The following is a 19,622-nucleotide window of genomic DNA, read 5'->3' on the forward strand; positions in this document are numbered from 1 at the left end:
TTCCCACAAACCACTTAAAACCTTAGTGCATAGCTTCTGTCATTCCAAGCTATTAAAGTAGAGCAGGAGAAAGAAAAGCAACATTCCATGTTTTGCTTTAAACAGCTGCATTAATTATGCTCTGTGACCTGATCTGCCTTTTACCTTGGCTGCTAGCTCTGCCAGAAGGCACTGTAATGTCAGAATTCAACTGTAATAACCCTATCATTGTCATTTTCTGATGTCTTTTCTTTATAATCAGTGAATGTCTTTTCTTTATATGCAGTGACTTGGAGCATCACAAACAGCAGTTTCTAAAGAAATTAGTGACTGCAGTTTATACAGAGATTAGAGAATACATGTTTATATAGCCTTTAACTGCAAGAGCTTCTTCAGTTGAAATGCTTCTAGTTATGACTGATGTGGAGCTGAGCTGCCCAAGATCACACACAGGAGTAGAAGTATTATTAGAACTATGGTTTCCGAGCACAGTTTACAACTCTTGTACGTAATCGCTTTTGATATCTCCAGTGCGGTTCCAATTGGCATGAGGCGAAGGGCATGGTGTTGGGCGCAAAGGGTATGTTCTTCCTTTTTACCCTCCTACCTTTATTTGCTTGGTTCACGAAGATGCAAGGTTAATCAACATGTTATTTTCACATTTGAGCTAATTACTTTGTGAATGTAAATAACAATTAAATATACTTTCAGACTGTAAGAACATGCCTTCCTAGAGTTGATTGAAAGTCCCCAAGGCTGTCCCTGTCCCCCCCAGAAATGTATTGTCTCATACGCCCCTGGGTGTAGGAGCACAGCACCGAATGCAGGGACGCAAGAAGACGGAGTAGAGGTGGTAGAAGCACAGAAGAAATGGCAGGATCAGAGAAGAGACTGCGGAAGCACAGTAGAAACTGCAGGAACGCAACAGAGACTGCAGGAACGCAACAAAGACTGCATGAGCACGGAAGAGAAAGCACAGCACACACACAGTGCAGGCGCACAGAAGAGATTGCGACAGCACAGCAGAGATGGAAGGAGCACTGCAGTCGCCTCAGGGACAAGCCACAGGTTATAGGAGGACATCCTATAACAGACTAGAAGAAGAGCGCAGACTGCAGGCGAAGGGCCCTGACTATAACAGCACAGCTCAGACTGCACGGGCACTACAGAGACTGATGGAGAAACACAGACCGCAGGGTCGGGGCCCTGACTACAGAAACACAGCACAGCCTTTAGGAGTCCTGCAGCACAGCACAGTCTTTAGGAGCCCTGCCGGTTATTATACAACACCGGAAACAGAAGCACTGTACATTTTGCTGTATTTAGACTTTCGAAGGAACTCTCTATGTCTGGCCCGACACCACTTCCACAGTTTAGAACTAAAATGAGCGATATTAAACACGAATGTTACATTGTAATTGTATTTGTATTGCAGCTTTTCCCTGAACGGAGCTAGGAGGACACCCTGGGTTGTGGTCTTATGTTTACTACATAAATTCCTCATCACAGATCCTCTTACATTTCCGCAAGACTCGTATCACCTTTGGGCAGCCGGGTCTCGCCAAACATGTATGAGTTAAACACAATCCGTGAACTGCTTGAAGATGGTGACAGGGCGGATAGAGAGGGGTGCAACCGAAAGCCCGGTCAAGTTGCAAACCGAAGGAGGAGGGACTGGATAATAGAAAGAGGGAGGAACATGTGGTGGAGAGAAGAGGCGGATCCAGATGAGACGCGAGGCAGGCATTAGAGAGGCACTCGTTAGGGTAGCTGGACTGCGGCGCAGTGAAGTGAGCTGAAGGGTACAGACAGAGGGCACGGCTGAATATGGAGCCACCCTCAGTCCTCCCGTCGCTGCGTCCTTCCTACTACAGCAGCCTCAGCCTGCTCACCCTCTTCTTCGCCGTCTTCTTTCTTTGCTTGGACTTCATGAAGCGCAGGAAGAGGTGGAGGGGCTACCCCCCAGGACCCCCTTCTTTGCCCTTCCTGGGGAACATGTTGCAGGTGGATTTCAGCAACCCCGCTGTGTCCTTTGACAAGGTAAGGCAGCGGAGCAGAGTCTCTGACAACTCTCACATGCCGCGTGTCGTGAACAGGGACATTCGGAAGGAGTGACGGAGCCCTTCGTGAATTCTCGATACGTGGGGCTGACGTATATTTAGAGATTCCAGGTGAATGTTCACTCTTACTCCACTATTTATAGGGTCGACCCTCTCACTACCACCACTAGTGCTCCTGTTACTCGTTGCAGACACTGCATGTGGGTGGTGACAGAACAGCTTAACTCAGGTGCCAGATATGCCTGTCGTGTGACTGATAATGCAACAGTCATTAAGCGTCTAAGAGATAAAAACCAGAATACCTGTTGCTAACATTATATATCGGACGGGATTTAGTTCTGCCCTTTGAACCATAGGCATTCTTCGGATGGTCTTTTTCAACAATTGGCCGGCGACTTAGTCAATCACATGGAATCCGAATTTATCACAGGGGCCGCACTGGGCGCTGACCTCAGGGGGGCGCTGTGTTAAGCAATGACTTCCGAAACTTTAGATTTAAAAGCACCTGCTGAAAAGTTCCTTATGCGTTTAGCCCTCAAGAAACAATTAAAATGTCAGGATACCTCTTGTGATTAATGTGCCTGCTAGAGAGAGAGATGGGAGTTTTGCCTAGTGGCAGCTTTGTCTCAACATAAAGTAACATAGAGGGTTAAAATGCCTGCTGCAAAAAACAGAACTATGGGGCATACTTTTCTCGCACCCCTTAGCACCCCCTAATGCCGCCATGTGTGCGTCATGTTTAAAATACGGCGCACCATGTGGGTAGTTAGGGGACTAGCGCCAGAATTTTTTACGCTAGTCTGGCGCTTTGCAGGATTAGCGTTAATTTTGACGCTAATCTTGCAACGCACCCAGAGGCCCATTGTAACCAATGGATGCCTCCTTTTAATGCCTGCTCTGAGCAGGCTTTAAAAGTGCCGGAAAAAAAGACGCAAAGAAATCTAACAGATTTCTTTGCGTCAATTTTTTTGACACCCCCCCCCTAACGAGGGGATACCCCCTTTGCATATGTTATGTCTGGCGCAGGCATAACATAGCGCAAAAGGTTACAAAGTGGCACAATGCATGCATTGCACCTCTTTGTATGTATGGCGCAGCGTTTTTGGCCTTCTTACACCCCATTATTGTAAAAAAAATGACACTAATGTGGTGTTAGAGTGGCACTAGGGACTCTTAAATATACCCCTATGGCAGTGCTTAATTTGTGCTTGTGTTTCCAATGCAGACCACCCGCATTTATTTTTGAGGGCCGGTGCTTATTTTTCTGCCTCAAGCATTTACTGCGAGAAAAAGACACATATGGGAAAGACGGAGAAAGAGAAAAATGAAAAAGCGTCACAATAGGAAAAAGCTGAAATCTGCAAGAGGGAGCTGAAGGGGCAGGGAAGGCCTGTAAATGGATTGAACAGGCCCGAGATGGCTTCAGGATTACGCTGCTGATAACGCGTCCAAACCTTGATAATTTAACTTACAAGGGGACTTGTTTTAGGCCAATGAATCTTTTGACCACGTTTGGGGACTTCCCAGAACGAGATATTTGTTTAGCATTGCAATCAATAGATCAATAACCTCATCAATATTCACAATAACTAATCAATCAAACTAATCACTAACATTTAATAAGAATCAAACACAGCATGACCTTTCAGCCATGAATAACCACACAAATCTAGTAAGAGTTAAGATATTTATTCCCTATTAGTTACACTCTAGAATCATATTTATTAGTCTCAGTATCAGTAAGCACATCAATACCACTATAACTTGGCAACTCGAGTAAGACTTTATCAAAGCATAGGTCATGAACATTAAAACAAAGCACGACGTTAACATGCATCAACTTTAGCAGAGTATCATTAGTACATTATTCAACAAAGCAATAATTCAGTAATTTGTCTATTTGCATCCGATATTAGTGAGCTCCTTAACTAACCTCTAATTACCATCAGCATGTTGGGGTTCATGCAAAACAATTTAGCAAACACTACTTTGGAAAAACATCTAACTATGGCCTCTATCAAAAGAGCAGTTGGTACCTAGAAAGAAAAGGCAAACAGGCAATTACAATTTCATCAGATAGTTACCCATCCAAATGGGTCAGCATACAGCGTCTGTCTTCGTCCTGAGGACATCAGTCGATTCACCATCAGCCAGGACAGACAGGTAAGTCTCAGCAGGGCATAGATAAGAAACAAGGCTCTTCCCTCATAAGGAGAAGTGCGTATCAGACAAGGAATAAGGTGGGGATGGTTACAAGGTATAAGACAGCCAAAGACAAAGTCTCTCAGAATGGCAAGGGATGATGAAGAATGGCAAAGAAGAATGTCTTGATAATGGCAAGGAAGAACGGCTGATTTCTCCTTGGGTCACGCCGTTATATTAAATCTGTCGAACAAGTCACTAATTTCCCATTGGGCAGTATTTGGTGCATCGTTATCTCCGTCCAATAATCCGTCACACACCTTACTAGAATCTTCACCTGAGACAGTTCTCGTAGTCTATTGGCTCCTGTGATTGACGTCTTCAACGGGTGGAATGTCAGGTAGGAAAAGTTACACTTGTCGCTCCAGTCAGTAGTTCCATTGTCTTCTCCTAGTCCAGGCGACCTTGCACCTGTTGCGAATTACACTGTTGCATTCGGCAAGAATGTCTCCTTGAGCAAGTCGGGTCCCATGAGAAAGAATTTACTGCGGCTACACACACATTTCTAGCTACTGGAAAAGTAAAGCTTCGTGTCCTTCAGGAAAGCAGCACATTGCACATTAGAAAAACACAGTTAATATGAGACCAGGCAGCTAGGCCCAGACCCTTGCTAATTAAGGCCTAGTGATTAACTTGGCAAACCCTAATACATAACTCTTAATGCTAATACAAAATCATACATTAGTACATCGTTATTCATTATTAGTCAGTTTCATTAATCATTGTATACATTGGTGGCCACTCCTTGTGGGCACATTTCAAACGTGTGCATTAGTACTACATTAACACATTTTCTATGCGGCTTCATTAGACATTATATTGCAAGCTTTTCATGTTAATATTAATTATAAAAGTCACACTACAACACTGCCTCTGTATTCCCTGTTCACACATTTAATTGCACAAGCCGTGTGTTTTAAGAGGAGCACTTTGGGCACCCGCACCTGTTTATTTACAAATTAAGCACTGCCCTGTGCGGCATATTTGAAAAAAGTGGCGCTGCACACAGTGCTGTGCCACTTTTCTTGCACCCTTTAGCACCCCCCCAACGCCACCATGTGTGCGTCATATTTAAAATACGGCGCACCATGGTGGTAGTTTGGAGACTAGCATCAGAATTTTTTATGCTAGACCGGCGCTTTGCAGGATTAGCATAAAAATGTTGATGCTAATCCTGCAAAACACCCAGAGGCCCATTGTAACAGATGGAAGCCTCCTTTTAATGGCTGCTTTGAGCATGCATTAAAAGTGCTGGAAAAAATGACGCAAATAAATCTAACAGATTGCCCCTATATTTTATGTGGCTAGCTAAGTGGATTAGTAAAGCCAGCCTTTACAAGTGCTTTAAAACACATGAAGGTATGTGAAAGGGGAGCAATGGAGAGATGAGGGGCACATTTGCCGGGTGGTAGTGAGTGAAACCGAGGAGGAGGTCATGGGTGGGGAGGCACCACAATAAATTGTTGCAAAGGGCGCCACCAGTCCTAAAGCCGGCCCTGTTTATCACCATATACTATTGGTTATTTATGTGTACTCCTCTCCAGTGTTTGCATTTGAATTGCTTAAGGGACTCGTTAACAACAATAGCCAGTGCTGAAAATGGAAAAAGAAATACTCCTGGGATTCCATAAATTGAATGCTTAAGGTGTTTCTGTCAAAAGGGGGTGGAGTCTGTAGGGGTGAAGTCAAGAAAAGAGCCTGACAGTCAGTTCATACATTTATTTTGTAATCTTTGTTGGAAAGAAATTTTCAGCAAGAACATTTTTGACAATAACTATGTTTGGCGTATTTAATTGTCACAAATAGACTGCATTTTAAAATATCTCATGGATTTAAGGGATCTGCTGCATATATCATTGTGTGCCCTGCAGTTTTCAGTGGGCAATAATAATGGTATGATAACTCTGTTGGTTAATGCACGTGCTGGAGAATTCAGTGTTTTGTCCATTCACAGTTTTGACACATCATAAAGTAGCTTAGCTTGTAGCTATTACTTGTGGTTCATAAGTTACAATCCTTTTAATATAACACAGTGAAGTAGGAACCACCATCTTGGAGCAGCAGTTAAACTACAAATGTAAGTTTAGAACCTTAGGGCCAGATGTAGGAAGAAAACATTTTGCAAGGTGCAAATTGCGAGTACTAGCGACTCGCAATTTGCACCTCGCAAAATGTTATGCAGAAAGGTGTCTCAGACACCTTCTGCGACTCGCTATGGGGTCGCAAAGACCCACCTCATAAATATTTATGAGGTGGGTCGCAGTTTGCGACCCCGTAGCGAGTCTAGGCAATCACGGGGATGGTGGCCTGCTGGAGAAAGCAGACCACCATGTCCGTGACTGCTTTTGAATAAAGCAGTTTTTCTTTTTCTTTTTTGCAGCCTGTTTTCCTTAAAGGAACACAAAACGCAGATAACAATAAATGTTCAAAAATACGATTTATTACTATACAGCAGCATTCATCATCCAGATCCATCATCCAGATCCAAGTCATACATTGCAAAATAATCGAAATGTAAAACAGAACTAGTTCCATAAACTTTGGTCTTGATTGATTAGTCAGTTGTCAGGTAAGAGTATAAATTATGCAGCCAATCAGCCAAGTGTACATTAAATATCGAGAAATTGCATACACAAGCCATTCCATATTATTTGATCTAAAAATTGTGCAGTTAGCCGTTTTGTATGTATAATTTGCCCCTCTATCTGTTTGAGTAAGCTCATTGTATGCTCTTAGCCCGTTCCCTAGACTGATTGAGGCTAACTGCAGCACAACCTTAGTACTTCTTTTCAATGTTGAAATCAATAGGTTGGGAATACCCCTCTCCTCATCTTCTTCCAGCATTAGTTCCGTACAAACTCTATAGGTTCATAAGTTGTGTTCATATTATGTGCTAGAATCAGACAGTTCTTGGGGCTTTCTTTTGCAAGGAAATCTAAATCTAAACATATTTTATTCCTTTTATTAAGCAGATACATCCCAAAAATACAACATTCCGTTCCTGGGAATCCATATGGCGAATCATTGTCCCCCCACTCCCTGAGGTCCTCCCAGTTGCAAAATTATCAGCACAGGTGAATCTTGATATATCAATGGAGGGGTGCCATTACTTCCAGAGTCCCAAGGAACATCTCCAAACCCCTCCCTCCTCCCTCCACACCCCCTCCCAGCAGTCGAGGTCTTGATCCATACAGTGTAAGGTTGGATCATCCAGCTGTCCATCCCCCCAGTCCTTAGCATGCAACATGACTTGAAGTTCGCCGGCAGCCCAGCCCATCTTGGTTCATGTACACTATTCTTTTGAGGAAAGTAAACTTTTACTGTTGATTCCCCTCTCCCTGTGCCACCGGCCCAGGTGAATGCACATGAGTGGAGGTCGTAGTATTGGTTTTAGATTGTTTTTAGCAATCCACTAGTGCCTCCCAGGCCCGTGCCATGTCTAGCACCTCTGTCCCCTTTGCTGCTTCTCTCACAAGTGTTGTTTCTTCGTATTCTGCCCATCTCTCTAGTTCTCTACGTCATGTGTCCAGCCATGGCCTTCCAGTGCCCCATTATTTCTCTCTTAGCTTGTATCAGAGCTAAATTTAGTGGTGGCCTTCGTTATGGAGGTATGTAGGAACCGGTTTAGTAGGCAATGTTTTGCAGCTAGTGGTATCTCCTTCTCAATCATTTCCGCAAGGACTTTGGTCACTTCTTCCCAGAATGGAGTCAGTTCAAGGAATGACCATATCATATGTAAGAAGTCTGCTCCTTTCTTGCGGCATCTGGGGCAGGCCGTCTATGTGCTATAAAATAACCTATTGATGTTCCCTGGTGTGAGGTATGCTTGGTGTAGGATGAAGAAGTTTGCCAACTTAAACCGAGCATTTCTAGACACCGTGGCATTCTGTCCAGTATAATCTCCCAGTCTCTGTCCTTTATGGGGGAGCCCAGGTCCTCTTCCCAGCAAGATCTCAGTCTCTCAAGTGGCTGCAGAACTTCTACCCGCATTTCCATATGTAGACAGGTGACTGCCTTAAAAGTGCCGGAAGAAAGTGACATATATTGGTAGCTTCTAAGTGATCGAGGCTCAGTAGAGCCTGTATTACAGTGTTTGTAAAGGACCCTTGTCTCCGCTCAATATAATAGTAAGTGATGTTGAGGGAGGTCATGTTCCCTACAGAATTCCTCGAAGGGCAGCATCTCCTCATCGCGATACAAGTAACCAATTGTCGCCCCCTGCCTCTGTCCATTCCTGTATTCCCCACTCTAGGTTCCACCATGGGGTAGGATTACAAGCATTTTTAGTGGCAATTCTGGGGAGTGCGGAGCAGAATGGCCCATCCTCCAGAGCCCATCCAATTCCAACCCTTCTGCATGACCACAAACTCCCAAAGCCCGTCCGTCGTGAGCCTCCTTACTTTCAAGAGCATGTATGTTAGGTTGCCCACTCTGGAACAGAGGGGCCCAGTTGTCTTTCTGGGTTTTGTCTGTTTGCCAACCATTGGGTATACCACTGCAGTTGTGTGCCGAGGTAATATGCCTCAAAATCTGAAGCCGCCAACCCCCCCAGCACCACACCGGGTGCTTCATTTTTGTAAATGCCACTTATTGCGATGCCCGTCATGGTAAATGTTGCGCTCTACAAATCACAGTTCATTCATTCATTCATTCATAAGTCTGTGGCCTTGACCACACAGGATTGACATAGTGATGGAGTCCAGTTCATGGAATAGGGCTTGAAGGATCTAAATAGGAAGCACCCTGAAGAAGTACAGGAGGCGTGGTTAGCCACCATTTTCAGCAGAGCTACTCACTCAGCTACTGACAATAGTAAGGTTTTCCAAAAGTCCACCACCATCATCTGCTTCCTCACAGCCAGGCCTATGTTGCCTTTGTAAAGGTCCATGGGGTTGTGATAAATGGCAACCCTTAGATAGGGCAAACAGTGGGGTTCCCAACACAAACTCCACAGCCCTGCGGGCGCTGCATATCCCACCGTAGTCTGGAATATTTGTGTCTTCTCCCAGTTGACCCTTAGCCCAGACATTCTTCCAAATCCGTCTAGTAAGTGCTGGATGCACTTAAGGTCCTCCTCTGTCTCTTTAAGGAAGAGCAGCAAGTCATCTATATAGAGTGCAGTATGCTGCAGTGTCACCCCTATTCGTAACCCTTATAGTGGTTACTCATCCTGGCCAAACTGGTGAGGGGTTCCACAGCCAGCGTGAAGAGTAAGACCCCTGTCTAGTCCCCCTCTCCACATTATAACTGTCAGAGATGGTCTGTCCTGTGCGGACTCAGGCCATAGGGTCCGTATAAACGAGTTGTGTCGAGGCTAAAAATCCCTCACCTAGGTGCATTCGCCTCATTACTTCATACAGGAATCCCCACTCCAAACTGTTGAAGGCTTTTTCGTTATCCACCGAGAACCTCGCCACCTTCTCTCTGTCTTAAGAGATGGTTTCCAGTAGGAGAAGAAATCTCCATATACAGTATTTAATGCAGTGTTCCTGCCTGTTATAAACCCGGCTTGGTCTGGGTGTACAAGTTTGGTCATCCAGGGCAGAAATCTTTTGTCTAGAATTGTACTTAATATTTTCATTTCACTTCAGCTTCGAAAGTGGGTGGTAGATGATAGGCCTTGCAGTCAGTTGGAGTCAGCTGGAGGTTTTCCCCATGAATACGTCATAGTGTTTGAGAACTCAAACAGAGTTCAGGAGCCAATAAGCATACTAATACTATGCTGCCTAAAGCTGCAACTGTAGCACTCAAAGTCTTACTGTAACTTAATCCCAAGGATCTTTAGTCATAAGGGTGAAGAGAGTGTGCTTACCATTGTAACCCTCAAATGAAAGAGCCAAGGGGGATGGCCCTGCCCTGTCTCTTTTGGTGCTGATGGGCTCCTCCTTCACCCTGTGGATTGCTGGATTTGGTGGTCTCGAAAGAGCAGTGCAGTGCGGTGCTGGCATTTCCCACGCCACAGGAGTTGATGCACGCTTTTATAGTGCCACAAGTCAGGCCAGGTGTGGGTGTTTCAGGCCTTCTCCTTCACCCTGTGGATTTCTGGATTTTTTACTCCCTAAAGTGCAGTGCAGCGCTGGCAGTAATTATTAATAATGTATTTGTTCATACATCCAGCTACATCTGACGGTCTCACAGTGTCTACATATTTCTAACATACAGCAGTTGAGCATTGCCAAAAACCTGCCCCTAAGTAATAGTTTCTATTAAGTACTTATGAGGTGACAACAACCTGTGTGCCTTTGTTTTCCTTCATTGCATTTTTGTCGAACCTGACAGTCTTTGGTGTAGCCTTTCCACAAAGTTTTTTTGCCTTATACACACCTGTTTGCTGAGTTTTTGTTGGCCTTAATACTCTGTGCAGTTTACCCCTACTAACCAGTGATAAGGTGCTTGTGCTAATGCCTTTAAATCAGTGAAATCGTAAAATTGGGTTACACACAATTGGCACAAATAATTTACTTATTAGTCCCTAGTAAAGTAGTACTACAATTACCTAGGCGCTGTAATTAAATGATTCTTTTGGGCCTGTGGCACTTATTGGTCCACCCACTGAAGTAGCACTGTAAAACATGCCTCGGGCCTATCACTGACCAGGCAAAATTCCGTTCCTTCTGCAGTGCCCTCAGAAGGCCTGTAGTTTTCTCTGTAGTGCTGTCTGTAGCCCTGGGTCTTCAATGAAATGTTGGCCTATACAGTAGTTCTGTGTATGCAGCCCTCTTTAAGCCTCAAGTTTTTTTCCGCTGCTCTCAGAAAGTATGCAGTTCTTCGTGTAGTGCCCTCAAGAAGACCGCAGTTCTTTGCACAGTGTCCTCTGGAGGGCTACATTTCTTTGAGCAGTGCTCTCAGGACGGCTGTTTTTATCAGTGCAATGACCTCAAAATAGATTCTGTCCTTTGTGAAGGGCTCATATTAAGGCTGATGTTCGTTGTGCAGCTCATTCTCTAAGGCCATTGTTATGTATAGTTCTCATTGACCATCACTATCGGGAGTACCGAATTCTAAATGCAATTATTCATTCCATTGGTGTAACTATAGTGGCATACAGAAGTTGTTTTCCACTATTGCTACGTCATAAAGCAAGGACAGACTGCTCAGACAAGGCTCTTGGATAGAGCTGTAGTGCGGCCCTTGCTCTCTACTTCACTGGGGAGTAGAGAGCACAGCTCTAGGTGTAGGGTTACTTCCACAGAGGATGGTGGGGACAGGTCACAGGAGGCAAAGTATATTGCTTTACATTTGAGACAAGGAGGAAATGCTTTTTCATATATGGCTTCCCTATTAATCATCTTCTCCTATGTAGCAGTTGAAAACAGGGGTCCATGATTTTGGGGCCATTCAGGAAATAAAATTATAAATGTGTAAAAAGTGTTTATAAGGGGGTGATGTGTACCGTGGGGCTCTGCATGACATCGTTGATAACTTGAGCTTCACTCTTGTCTCCGATGTCACTCAGAATCCCCAAGTGAAAGACAACCCTTTATTCACTGTTAACCACTTGTAATCCTATATGTTTCGTGGGAGTATGTAATGCTAAGTTATGTCAGGTTATGCTACATTACCTACTGTTATGTTATTCTATGTTATGGTTCATTATGTTGTAGTCAACAAAAGCATAAAGATTTAAATGTACATTGGTATTTGGCTTTGAATACCATAAAATGAGAAAAAGCATTTGCTGCACTGGTCAATTATGGGAGAGCCAGGTCTCAATGGACTTTCTGAACTAAAAAAGACACAGTCTAAAGCAGCATGACTAAGACAAAATATGTTAAGTGTTCTACTTCTTTCTAGCATAGGCTTTCAGATTGGTAGAAGGTTCAGACAGCCAGTTGCGCCAGTTGTATCTTGCAGACCTGAGAATGTTATTTGGGTTACTTGTGTTCTGACTCAGGGAGGACCTGGCTGTTCCAGCTCAACTGTTCCCATTGGAGCAGGGTTAAGACTGATATGCCCTTGGTTGGGTCCAAACTTAGGTGGCAGGGTGTGCAAAATAACAATGGAGTGGGATGAGGCCCTAGTAATTACCAGTACCTGAGATTAATTCAAATATTACATCCATCACTTTTTTGTATACTTTAGTGTGTTGCCCTAAGTGGGACGGATATGCCCAGACTTGGGTCCTTTGCAGACTGTGTCACTGCAACTAAGGTATACCTGGCTGATGAGCCCTAGCTAAAGCCCTGGGTTGCTTGTGTTCCAGTTCAGAGATGACCTGGCCTGGCAGTTTGAGGTGGACTGTTCCAAATGGAGTAGAGTCAAGACTGATTTCCGTATGCCTGGGTCCAAATTGAGGTGGCTTGGTGTGCAGAATAAGAGTGGATTGGGATGTGACCCGGAGTAATTACCAGTGTCTAAGTTAAATTCAAGCATTCAATTTATCCTATTTTTGTACGTTTTAGTGTATTGCTCTAAGCGAGACAGGTATGCCTAGGTGTAGGTCCCATGCACACTGTCACTGGAACCAAAATATACCTGGCTGATGAGCCCTTACTAGGGCAAAAAGGTTCTGGGTTGCTTGTAATCCAGTTCAGGGAGAACCTGGCCTGGCAGTTCAAGCTAGACTGTTCCCATTGGAGCAGGGTCAAGACTGTTTTGCATATGGCTGAGTCCAAACTTAAGGTGGCATGGTGTGTAAGATACCAATGGATTGGGATGCAGCCCAAGTAACTACCATTGGCTGAGATTTATTCAAGCGTTCCATCCATCACCCTTTTGTATACTTTAGTGACTCAGAAATTCCAGGCACGAGGAAACAATAACATTCATAGATCTCACATGATAGGGAGGTTAGACCAGATGAAGGAGGTACTGCGAGCACCAAAGGTCAGAAAAGAAGGGCTCGACAACATTGGCTGCTCATACATAGAGAAAAAAATTCGGAATTCCCAGACTCCCTTAGTCGAAGATGGAGTAGGGAAGATGTCTAAGCGCACAGGCGAAACCAAGTTTAAAGAGTTAGATGTCAGGGTGATAATGCCAATCTCTGCACTACACCGCAGACAACTGGGCAGTGAGATAGGTGAAAGATTGAACCAACACTTTTTGACCTCTGCTAGAAGGAAAGGAGTTGATACCATCAATCCCAAATCACTGAGTTCAGTCTCATCCAGGTCCACAGGAGAAGTGTTAAACTGGTGCTTTGAAATGCCACTTACTATTTGAATAGAATCAGAGTGACTGCACAGATTTTATCTAATGCTGTCCTAACTTGGTTAATGTTGGTGATAGAACAAGTATGATGCTTCACAGTGACCTAACCACAGCCTGTGTGGACTAAATTTATGTTTGTGCCTATAAATTGTTGTTGTGTGACAACTCTTTACAACAGCATGATCCGGTAGGGACGTTTTGAAATAAGACCAAAGTTGGCAGGGTCGGTTGCATTAAGGAAAGCCTTTTGCATCTGATGTACCATTGCCTGGATTAAAATCACAAACTGACGTGAGATTTTGAAGTAGATGATGATGCAAAAAGAGCAGTATATAATCACTATGTGGTTGTTCTTAAAATGCTAGGCTTTTATTTTGAATAGATTAGGGAAGGGATGTCCTGCATGGGTCAGGACCGGATCCGTGTCAGAGTTTCAGGATAATCACTGTTTATGTAAACTATTTACATCTAGATTCATGTATGGCTGTTCTACAAATCGGACCCTTCTGAAAAAGCTTTAGACACCATAGTGCAAACTTACAAAGTACTCAAGCTACATACTGCAGTGCGTGAAAGGGAGAGCACAGGATAATGCCATACCTACTAATATATGGCGTTATTTCTATCTCCCTCTCCGCTGGTGCACTTTAGGCTGATCGGCACCAGTGCACACAAATTGCACCATTACAAAATGCTATGCTTAGACAGTTTACACATGTCCAAGCTTGTAAACGTGTTTTACGGTATAGCACACATGAATAGTTGGAAATGTTCAGAGAAAAGAAAATGTTTTTTCACCTTTACGCCTGCCTCGAGGAGGTGTAAATCTTTGTCACAAAGCCCAGTTTAGTTATTTAGTGGGTAGAGCTTTGCATTAACATTCAAGAATGATATTGTGGGAACGCCCATTTACCATCTATTTGATGCCCTCTTGACAAAGGGTAGTTCAACGAAATACTTGGCGCTACTATCTATTATTTTAGGGCTACTTTCCAGCACAAATCAAGATTTTCACTGGAAAGTAAATACTTAATCAAGACTTTTCGCAGGTTTATGTCACTTTATGTGACTTTGCGGTGGTGCAAAGCTTTGCTAAATCCGGCTCAACTTCTTTTGGGTGTCAAAGCTACAAGGCGGACTGGAGTATTTTCTTAAATTAAGCAGACTGTTGACTTTTTCTAGACTGATGTGTGCAACTGCAAAGTGCAGGTGTCTAGCTTAGAGGAAAGTAAGAGGAGTACCAGCACCACTCCTTGGTCCTCAGGGTGCTCCGGCCAATCCTAAAGCTGCCAGCAGCATGAAAGCAGTGTTAGGATTGGCAGCAGTGCAAGCTGGGAGCCTGTGCCTGCTGTGAGGACCAATGAGCAGTGCCGCTGAGGCGGCGAGGAAGGTTTTTCTTTTATTAATATTATTTTTGTTTGTCCTCCCCACCGCCATGCGCCATGCCTCCCTGCCCATTTTCCCCTTCACAAGCTGCGACTGAGAAAAGAGTTTTACTAGAGTTTGACTATTTGTAGTATCTATGCATAGTAGTGAGAAGCCTAGGTTTACAACAGTATGTACTCAGCTGGAGCTACAGCATTAATCTTTGACCTGGTGCCCCATCTGCCACAGGTCCATCAGGTCAAAATGACACTTGGTTTACTGTATTTAGGGATTTAGAGCAGAGAGACTACCACTCATTTTCTCTACCAAGGACCAAGGGTATGCAAGGCCACTCCATATAGGGTCACCTGAATTTTTGTTTTCAGAAAGCAAAGTCCCACTTTAGGAGTTTTTTCTTCCCAGAAAATATAAACCTTTGTTATGTGGGTGTAACAGAAACTGTTTGGCAAAATTCAATACCTTCAGTGAATCCACCACACTGGCAATTCCCCTGAGGCAGGAAGATTCCCGCCTGCCTGTAAATGATCTCCAAATCTGGTGGCCTGTTCTCTGTAGGGGAACCAAAGGCCTTTGTTGACCTAGTGGGCTGGCAGGCAACTTGCTAGTATCTAAATGACGGCGAAAGATTGTTGCTCAATACACCCTCTGCATTTCCTCGCTGTTTGTGGGACACTACTTTCATTTTATGTTCTCAGTGCCACTGTCTCATGTCTATTTTTTGAGGAACCTTTTGAAATAATCAAATTTACTCTTTATTTTCACCACTCCTCCTGGGAGCCTTTAGAGTTCCTTTACCTTACCTATGAAGATATAATATATATAATAGCGTTTTATGTAATATTGTGGAATATAGTGGTCGTTGTTGAATCAGTTTGATAAATATTAGTTGTAGCATTATAAGGTATAAAATATACAATATATTAGCATTTTATTGCATGATCTGAAATTTAATGTGAAATTGATCTTTTAAATTTAATTAGACATTTTTAACTTCGTAATAGTTGTTGGGTTTGTAGGAGATCAGGGTGGCAGGTAATTTTTATTTTTTGTTTTTATTGTTTTTAATTCATAAATAATTGCTTTGGACATTCAATTAATTGATAATTTGGTATGTAAATGAATTATTTGATCAATTGTTATTTTTTTAATTGTTACATGGTTTATAAGTTTATTTCGTTATAATTATACAATTATGTAAATTATTTAAATAATTATTGTTTTAATTTCCATTGGTTTATTCAATAAATACTATATATTAATAATGGTTATTTTTTTTTTTAAATTAATTTGAGTTGTTTTGTTGGTGTTTTGTTTTTTGGATTGTGGAGAGATAACTCTATTTATTTGAAATATTTACATTTTGTTCTATTTCATTAATTTATTTGTAACATAAAATTGTATTTTTAGAATTTAATTTTATTTGATTACTATTTAATAAATATATGTTTTATGTTAAATATGATTTATTTTGCTTTTTTAAAAATATATAGGAATTGGAATAGTAAATCTGGCCTCAAAAAGTCTACCACTTTCCCTACTTTTGCTTACATTGGAGTGTGACTAGTAAATCTAACCTCCCCAAAATCCATCTCATTACCTGCTTTTGCTTACATTGGAGAAGTAACAGTAAATTTGATCCCTCTGAAGTGTATTTTCCCTACTGTTGTCCAGATTGAAGTGGTAGTGGTACATCTGACACCCCCATTCAAGGTCTAAACCTTTGCCTATTGTTGCTTACCTTGCAGTTGGAATAAAAAACCTAAACTCTCCAAAATCCATCACTTTCCCTTCTTTACTTAGGTTGGAGTAGGAATAGTACATTTGACCCTTCAAAAATGCAACGGTTTCCCAGATGTTGCTCCAATTCATCAGATGTTTTTTCAATATTTTCATAGATCGCATGCAAAATACGTAAACTCAATATTTAGTATGTAAACTCGATTTTTTGGTTTCCTATATTTTTGTCACAATATTTGTGCAGTGTAATGTTTTTGTTCTTGATATTTTGTCATACAAGCAAAAATAATTTATGCCATTACTGTTTCCTCTCTTGTCTGCTTTTGTATATTGCGGCAACTAGTTTTACAAGTACACTGGTTCAAAAACGTGCAGCCTCCAATACTGTTGTTTAATTTTAACCTGCAATCGCTCAATAATAATCACTGTCACTACATTCCCCGGTATGTGCCAGTCGTTCTGCCTTTCTTTGTGCTTTCTTTTCTGTTTCTTCCATCACAAAGCAATCCTTAGGAAATGCTCGCATTTGACAATTATCACTTATGTATTCCTCTTGGCAGTAAAGAGAGCCTCTAGTAAGTACGAAACAACTGGGGCTGGGGCAAAAATGGCGAGGTGGACCAGCCCCATGCCATCCCTTCCCCATGGGCTATTTTTTGTTTAGTATTACATTACTTTTCTTTATTTTACCCTTCAACAACTGGATTGTCAGGGAACATGCCATCCCCATCACTAAAGTATGTGTGTATGTGTGTGTGTTTGTATTCACTGAAAAAATACAAAAGTTAAAGTGATGTTTTATTTAAGTGAAAATGTCAGTTAAACTTACCATTTTAAATGACCAAACCACTGGAATTCACCAGTTTTAGAATTCACCATTTTCAGTTATCTCAAATAATTGTAACTCACGGCCTAAAGTAACTATAACTGGTTCCCCCGCCATGCATAGTGTTGCCATCATTGATTCTTTTCAGATGTTGCAGTAATGTTATCATTGATGTCATAGAACATTTCACAATTGATGTACTATGGAAGGTAATTAGCAGTGCATGTCAAGTTACTTTAGGGCATGCGTTAGTTACTTAACAGAACTATAACTGGTGATACACACACACACACAAATGCACACACACACACACACACGCCCTCCCCCACCACATGCCTAATAGCATATATGGAAAAAAATATCTTTCGACATCTATGCATACATAAGCCATCACACTTATATACACCAGCATATACAAACCACTAAACATACAGGTTCGTACATAGATAGACACACACACGACATAACAGTGAAGAGTGAAAAGACATGTAATCCTTGTCATTTCCTTTGGTGAGCAGTGAAACACAAATGATTGGCTCCTGCTAATTTTTTATATTTTTTTGGCTGTCCAGGTGATTACCTGGGACACCCACTGGTTTTTTTTTCAATTTGTGTTGCCAATGGAGCCCTTTGGCCTTGTTTCACCACCGGGTCCCTGCAAACAGCCCCGTGGGACACACAATAGCTGGCAATGTGTGCACTTTCTTTTCCTAAAAAATACAACTGGAGTGCCCCACGTAGCATTATCTTTTGATGGGAGTTCCATAGGAGCTCTAGGGCCCCTGCGGCTGCACAGGCTTCTGCAATTGGTCCAATGGGCTGCACAGTTTCCTTGCCAATGCTTCCTTTTGTTTATGAAAGTGGGGTGCCTAGGTGCCCGCCCAAGGCACCCTATGGCATTATTCACATTGGGGACCACAGGGGGGAGCCCCATACTCACCACCCTGCCGGCTTCTCTGCCTGCACCCATCCCAGCTTCAGCAGGAGCTGGCATTGCTCTCACCCTGTGGGAGTAGCTTTCTTTTGTTCCCAGCAGGCATGAGCAATCCTTAAGTCTCCCTGTCAGGAAGAACGCAGGCAAGAAAAATATTTATGTGCTCCCACTCAGCAGGAGCAGCTTTCTGCTCCTGCTCGTTGCGAGCACATGACAGTTCCCTGCCAGTACTCTGGGGAGAAGGGAAACCACTGTCTCCCAGGGAATGGGATCCACCAGACACCACAACGGAGCCGGCCCCGGGACGATAGGGACCCCAGGGCTATAGAGTGGCTCTAGGAGGTGGACTGCATGCCTCTCTCCCCTTTAATTAATTATCCGCCTTGGAGATGGGGTCCCTGGGACCACAAGCAGGCTCATCAAGTCCCTCTCCCCTTTAAAACAAGTATTGGCCCGGGAGTTGGGGTCCCTGGGGCCTCAAGTAGGTTAAGGGAGGGGGGGGCACGCATGCTACCCTCAACTATAAAAATGATTGTGCCCCAACCCCAGGTAATGTCCTTTTCCAGGCTTTTTTTTTTAAAGCACAGGAGTACGCGCAAATTTGTAGTAAGTTTCTTACTTAAAAAATTGTTTTTGGCCCAAGGTGTTTTTGGCCACAGTGGTACAAATGTTTCTAGGCCCCTGCTTGCTGGATCATCCTAATACTTTTCAGAAGGGAGCTTAGGTGAACAAGACTTATTTTTTTAGAAGGTTTGTGAAGATTCGTCAAATGGTTCCAAAGTTATCAGGAAACCAAAAAATGCTTTTCCTTTGGGAACTTGTTCCTAACTATAACTACCCAGTGTGAACTTGGAAAATTAGACTCAGCTACAGCACAACCGGTTGAATGAATTACACCAAATTTGGTAGCTAGAACTTGATCCAGGAGGAATGTTTTTTGTGATTTGATGTAAGTCAACTCAGTAGTTTGGAGAAATTAAGGTTTAAAAATAATTGTATATATCACACTGTGGAGGATCCACAGATCCAACAGATCAAAAGATTTGCTCTGATTGGCTGTCACCACATCAGCAGAGATATGGTGGCAGCCATCTTAGGAATTGAGACTCACGCCCCTATCCTGGAAAAAAATAAATAAAATACATGTGGGGCAGGCTGGGAATACCCTGTCCCCATAGCCAGGGGTGGTGGGGTCCCTGGGGCCAACAACATTATTTTGTTGACTGGATCAATGGTGCTCCCACCCTTTCTCTGTTTTAAAGCAACTGAGTGAGTCTGGGCCATGGGGTGTTGCCCTCTGGAAGTCACAATTGGCTGTTTTTAAATTGGTGCCACAATTCTACAG

At 42.9% G+C, this 19,622-nt stretch overlaps 1 protein-coding gene across 1 annotated transcript in view; it reads left to right on the plus strand.

Moving 5' to 3' along the window:
• Window positions 1-1,655: 1,655 nt before the first annotated feature.
• Window positions 1,656-19,622, plus strand: part of LOC138293868 (cytochrome P450 2D14-like) — a 298,270-nt gene continuing 280,303 nt past the window's right edge. The window contains exon 1 of the mRNA XM_069233169.1: window positions 1,656-2,019. Within this exon, the coding sequence (XP_069089270.1) occupies window positions 1,807-2,019 (213 nt within the window). The 5' untranslated portion in view covers window positions 1,656-1,806. The remainder of the gene's footprint in view (window positions 2,020-19,622) is intronic.

This window comes from Pleurodeles waltl, chromosome 4_2, assembly GCF_031143425.1.
Source record: "Pleurodeles waltl isolate 20211129_DDA chromosome 4_2, aPleWal1.hap1.20221129, whole genome shotgun sequence".
NCBI classification, from domain to species: Eukaryota; Metazoa; Chordata; class Amphibia; order Caudata; family Salamandridae; genus Pleurodeles; species Pleurodeles waltl.